Consider the following 6,384-nt stretch of genomic DNA (forward strand, 5'->3'; position numbering starts at 1 on the left):
TTGATTCTTGTAGGACCAAAGTACCCAGCTAACGTGTTAAATCTATGCGGAGGTGTACCTTTGCGACTCGGTCTCACCGGAGCCTCATCGTCAACAACAAAGTCAAGCCTCATGCTCTTGGCTTTGCATCACATGAGCTTTCGATTCAATCTTAATGCTTGTCCACGCCTGGAATGATCATCACGACTACCGCGACCCATATGATTTTATCAGTGTTCTATGTAACTGCACATGTTGACCTGAGCCTAGTGTACGAGCAAAGCTTCCCAATCAGGCTAGCGTTATCTCGATGACGGAGTAAAGCTTTCCGTGTGCCTGAACCCCGTGGGGACTTGTGGATACAACTCTTTTTGTACAACCTGACAATTCAGCTATTGCTCGTGTCATTGCGCCAACAGCACAGAAATCGACACATAACTGAACCTACGAACCCGTGAACGGGTTTTCCAGGAGACAGACAGGAACGGGTTCCAATCCGGGTCGTTGATGGTGTCTGGTGTCGGATATTGTGGTGGCTAATAGTCCGTGATGGATGGCGTGCAAATGAAATGATAACGCTTCAACATGTCGAGAGGGGAGTGTGTGACTGAAAGACCCCCACGTCGTCGCTTTGTTACAGTGACAAGGCGTGGAATGGCGCGCCATCTCATCCGAGGGGCGGAAGAAACGAACGGGGGACTTTGGCCAAGCAGCAATCCCAAGATTCGGTAGCGTAGCACTTGATCGCAGGCGGGGACCCCGTGCTGTCCGTTCCCCGACTTCCAACAACCATCTGAGGCATGTGCCGGGCAACCCTGTGAAGCACCTCGCCGTCCTGTCGATAAGAAAATAGCGTTTTGGAACAACAACCTATCTCGATTTGGCCTCCAAACCCCGGCCTAATGCTCGCCAGAGTCTCACCGAGGTAGACGAGGCTAATCTCGCTCGTTCACCTCTTTATGGGCAGCCCGGAAGGTGAAATGGCGCGCTTATCAATCGACTTTGATAGGGATTTGGAAAAGTTACCCCAGGTTTCGGCTGGAGATAAGGCTCTGGACCCGCACCCGTCTCGGCACTCTTCTCCAGCCGGAGCTGTGTGTAGTGTAGCACATTACATGGAGAGACAAAGGTGATGCCTTGAGAATTGTAGCGGAGAAACAAGCAGAACAGGGCGGACGCTCACCGTCCGGCAGGCCGTCTGATTCCTGGAGGACGTCGGGATGTCTCGGGGCCAACCACAAGGACACACAGTCCAACGAAGTGTAGGTACCTTGATGAGCAACCCCAGGCTGCGGCTAACGAAAGCGGCTGGCCTCCCCACAATCTGGGGCCCTCCACGCTTTCCACTTACGCTTTGGGACTTGGGGCATGGAAGTCTTATCTCTATTGGCGCCACCCCTCGGGGCGCGCCTGTCTGCGGCCACGTCCCCACCTCTTCCCTGTCTGCTTTTTCTTTCTCTCTGTGGCCTGTCTGCTGGGCCAGGGTCACTGCCGGAGCATGATTTCACATTTCCGTCAGGTCGGTCGTTCTGTGGAGCATCCTCCACCCAAAACATGGGGAACTGGACGAGATGAGACTGGCACCATGATGGTTTTGTGCTAGGTGGTCGCCCTCCGAGCTTTCACAAGCAGATCCATCATGACCGAACCAGCCCCCACATGCAAAAACTCCTTTCTCGTATGGATAAAGTGGCAAACTTTAAACTCAGCTCTACGTGCCGCCAGGCGGGTTTGACGTGATTAGACTGGGCCGGGGCCCTTGAGATCTGCCGTGCCTACGGCGGATGAGAGAGAGACGGCCGAAAACTGGCGAGAACAGTGGTCCTCATGAGAATGACGCGATTGTCTCTGTATCTGACGGTCTTGTAAGACAAGGGAGCCCAGCCAGGCAGACACACAAAAGGCTAAGGTCGCCCACCTCGTTCGACGGCTCCCGCCTAACACGTGTATGGTTTTCTCGAGAAGAAGAGGCTTTCTCGTCGTGATCGGAACAGGAAGCCCTCAGGTGTCTTGTCTTCCAAAACCGCAACAGCTGTCTTGGCCCGCATCTTCTTGTGCGCCCCTCAACATGCTGGCGGGGAGTGACGAGCAGGTCGGGATTGTGATATATCGACTTTGACGATTCTGGTCGCCCAACCTGTCGAGTGAGACCAAATGGGTTTCTCTTTGAAGTGGAAGCACAAGCACAAAGAGACAAGAAGCTGAATATTGACAGGTAACTGGGACTTGACGACGCCCAACGCCCGCTCGATAGTAATGGATCTCATCTCACGGCAATGTGAAAGCTCAGCCACGGTCCTCACCGCTCCCAAGCCCTCTCTGATCGGCCCTTGATTCGTAACGTCTCCTCCAGGCAGCTTACACCAAATGTCTTTTGGCATGATGCCGGCTTTGCCCCGGGAGAGAAGCCTCAACGTATGCCGGCCCTGGCCCTTTTGATGCAACGTTGGAAGCCCTTCACGTAGCCATCGATTCCATCTGTCTCGAGCTTCCAGTTTCAGGCAGAGTCAAGATGTTCCAAGCCATGCCCAGCCAGCCAGCGTGTCTTGCTGTGGGCAAAAGGGCCAAATGGAAGCTGCGCAACCTCTTACACCAGGATTGGCGCCAAGATGAAGCACCAAAACTCAAGATCTATTTCGCAAACGCCCTCTGCCTTTTTTCCACACCAACGGCAATGCAAGCCTTATCATGGGGTCAATGTCTGTTTTCTCTGCTCGAATTTCCACTTCAACCCCACCGTTTTCTCCGTACCCATCCAGAAATTCCCCCGCGGCCCCCCCCGGATCTGTTCATCAGCCGACCATGCCATCCAAGCCCCCTTTCCGATATACTGACAGGCAAGCAGAGCATGATTCAAAAAGAGGAGAAGTGATCAAGGTCACAGCGGATGTGGAAGAATGTCTGGCTGTGAGCTCGGCTGCACGCCATCCAGAGATTCAGACGACTGCCTGTACCTGTACGGTTGGTCCGTGTCTAGGCGTAATATCGTGTAATTTTTGAGCAACGGAGTCTGAACCCGCAACGTCAACCCACGTACCCCCAGCGCTACTTACATACCTGCCGCACCTTCCTGGCACACCGGCCAAATTTGCAACAGCCCCCCCGTGGAGGTCTGGAGGGGCGGGCTGCGGGAAGTGACTTCACCCGCGGCACTCAGTGCTGCGTATTGTATTGTACACGTACGATGGCATATGTACCTGCAAGCCTGCTTCTCTATTGCCTTCTCCAAGCAAACTTTCCATCGAACACATTTCGATGAAGCGTGATCGGGATGTGCTAACTAGGTAGATTTCTGTTCAAAGTGCATGAGGTTTGCATCGGGTTGTGGGTTGCCCGAAGCGGTTAGCAAGCGAGCAGTGTTGGTGCTGAGGGCCCCCGGGTTTCGTATTTTACAATCTTTCACTGTATGTGAAATATTACCCCGTACGGGTACGATGATAACAGCTCAGATCCGCCTCCACTGGGCACCTGCACCTTCCAGGTTCCCCTTCTTCCCCCTGGCATCCCTCCAGGCCGGTCGCCAGTCCCTTTGAGTCTGTGCCCGTCCTCCAGGTGTTCCTGCCTCGCTGAGTCGTCGCGGCGCTACGCCCACCCGCCCACTCCACACACCCTCACTGGCCGCAACAACTCCTGTCCACTGGCGTCCCACTGAGGTGCCCTGCCCACTGTCCACACATGCCCGCCTGTGGCCCCATGTCAGTCCGGCTGTCAGACCGCCCATTCCCCATTTAAACCAGTGCGGCTCCCCCAAATCATCTCTTCCCGCCGTTTTTCGTCACTACTTCCCCATACCACTCAACGTTCCCCAACAATCACCCACATCGCATTCAAAAACCCGCGCCCGCCCACAGACCGGCACTTGGCCTTGGCTACCTACCTATCAAGGAAGACAACACACCGCACCACAACATACGAACCAACACCCAACAACACTTGCTCCGATCTCCACACCAACATTCTGGTCCGGTCTACAATCCCATCGTCAAAAAAACATCTTACTTCTGGATTTCGGAGTCTTCGGCGCAGCAAACAACAAGCCCAGCAAAAAACGAGCGAGGAGGAAGTAGAGGGATTTTTTGTCAAGAACGTTTGGCGAACTTTTTCCCTTATTTCTTGTACTCCTGCAGCTGCACGCAAGCGAGCGCAACAGCTCAATCGGAAGATTTACCAGCCACAATATCTCCAGGACGTTAATTGGGACAACTAGGTCCCAAGCGGAGGTGGACCACATGCAACGCGTACAGTCAGCAGTAGATTTTTCCAATCTGCTGAATCCATCCGAATCCACGGCCGAGAAGAGAGATCACAGCGGCTCCCCAAGACAACAAACCGCACAACCACAACAGCAGCAACAACCACAGCCCGAAGCAGATATGGCGACAGTCGGCTTGTTGCGCCCCAATGGGCCCCTGCCCGGTGCCCAACCTACTGAGCCCGCCAACGAGCTCCCACGGCCTTACAAGTGCCCTCTGTGCGACAAGGCTTTCCACCGCCTGGAGCATCAGACAAGACACATTCGCACCCACACAGGAGAGAAGCCGCACGCGTGCCAGTTCCCGGGGTGTAGCAAGAAGTTCTCGCGTTCGGACGAGCTGACCCGGCACTCGAGGATACACAGCAATCCTAACTCGCGGAGGGGAAACAAGGGCCAGCAGCAGCAGCAGCATCCCCTTGTCCACAACCACGGGCTGCAGCCCGACATGATGCCTCCTCCCGGCCCCAAGGCTATCCGCTCTGCTCCTCCTACTGCCATGTCCTCTCCCAACGTGTCACCCCCTCACTCTTACAGCCCTTATAACTTTGCTCCCTCGGGCCTCAACCCCTATAGCCATTCCCGTAGCTCCGCGGGCAGCCAAAGTGGTCCTGATATCTCGCTCCTCGCGAGGGCCGCCGGACAAGTTGAGCGGGACGGCGCCGCTCATCATCACTTTCAGCCACGATTCCAGTTCTACGGAAACACTCTGCATGCCGCCACGGCTTCCAGGAATCAGCTCCCTGGGCTCCAGGCCTATCACATGTCCAGGTCGCACTCCCACGAGGATCACGATGACCACTATGGCCAGTCTTACAGGCATGCCAAGAGGTCGAGGCCCAACTCGCCCAACTCGACAGCACCTTCTTCCCCGACATTCTCTCACGACTCGCTATCGCCTACTCCCGATCACACTCCACTTGCTACTCCTGCTCACTCGCCTCGTCTGCGCCCTCATCCTGGCCTTGAGCTGCCCCCTTTCAGGAATCTTTCCTTGGGCCAACAGCACACAACGCCTGCGCTGGCTCCTCTCGAGCCCGCTCTTGATGGGCAGTTCTCGCTTCCCCAGACTCCTCCCGCTGCGCCCAGGAGCAGTGGCATGTCCTTGACCGACATCATCAGCCGACCTGATGGCACTCAAAGGAAACTACCCGTGCCCAAGGTTGCTGTCCAGGATCTGCTTGGACCCGCCGATGGGTTCAACCCAAGTGTCAGGAACTCTTCTTCTACCAGCCTCTCTGGGGCGGAGATGATGGACCGGTTGTAAAGCAACATCAGTGGACAAACTTGACTTTTTGAAACTTGCTCGATAACGACGAATGATCAAAACTAGCGGGAACTAGCGGGACGATATAGAAGGGTGCAGACTTTGGCGTTCAATGGGTCCATTCCTCTCATCACACTTTGGGTTGCCACTGGTTCTTGACTAGGAGCTGGTGGTGGAGTATGGCTTGCATAGAGTGTTTTTGATCATTTTCTTTTTTATTTTGCTTGGTACACTCGTCTAATAACTGTCGGCCAAAAAGGGATGGATCATTTGGTTGGGCTTTTGCTAGCGGGCGAATGGCATTGGAAATCGGACAGTTGGCACAGCGAAATTCTTTTTGTCTATGGACTACTGGGAACATTATAGAATCGGGGAGGCATACATTTGCTTTTGGGATTAGGAAATATTTCCTTTCACATCTGTGTTTCATCATATTCATTGGCGTGTTTTTTTTTTTTTTTTTTGCGACGGGATAGATCTGGCTTTATCATATCCCATCTCCCATCTCTCCTCTGGTTATAGCAGACATGCAGGCAAGAATACAAAAGGAGAGACGCCTCTCTTCTTCATTTTATTATCAATCCGTTCGAGATCTGCAGTGTAATCCTTAGTGCGTCTGTCTGGTAATGAACAGCGTGATCAAAGCAAACAAGCAATACGCTCTCTTCTTTTGAAGTAATGCATCCGCATCTACTCGAACAACAGTCCTTTTCCACTTGGTCGCATGAGTGATGATGTTTGATCTCGTTTTGACAAATCCTCCCTTTTTGCTCTCGAAGCTGGTGTGTATCATAACACGATATTTTTCCTACTCTCTTAATGCAAGGTAAACTGTCATGCCATTGCACCTCATCAGTCTGTGTACGCAACTCGAGTGTGTCTCCCG

The 6,384-nt window shown here is 53.7% G+C and overlaps 1 protein-coding gene across 1 annotated transcript; it reads left to right on the forward strand.

Annotated features, from left to right (window-relative positions):
• Positions 1–3,769: 3,769 nt before the first annotated feature.
• Positions 3,770–5,956, forward strand: NEUTE1DRAFT_116661 (DNA-binding protein cre-1; the record flags this gene model as incomplete). The annotated part of the gene is made up of 1 exon (XM_009851730.1): positions 3,770–5,956. One exon carries the CDS (start codon positions 4,209–4,211, stop codon positions 5,496–5,498), a length of 1,290 nt encoding a protein of 429 aa, XP_009850032.1.
• Positions 5,957–6,384: the final 428 nt, after the last annotated feature.

Source organism: Neurospora tetrasperma, assembly GCF_000213175.1.
Source record: "Neurospora tetrasperma FGSC 2508 unplaced genomic scaffold NEUTE1scaffold_2, whole genome shotgun sequence".
Classification (NCBI taxonomy): Eukaryota; Fungi; Ascomycota; class Sordariomycetes; order Sordariales; family Sordariaceae; genus Neurospora; species Neurospora tetrasperma.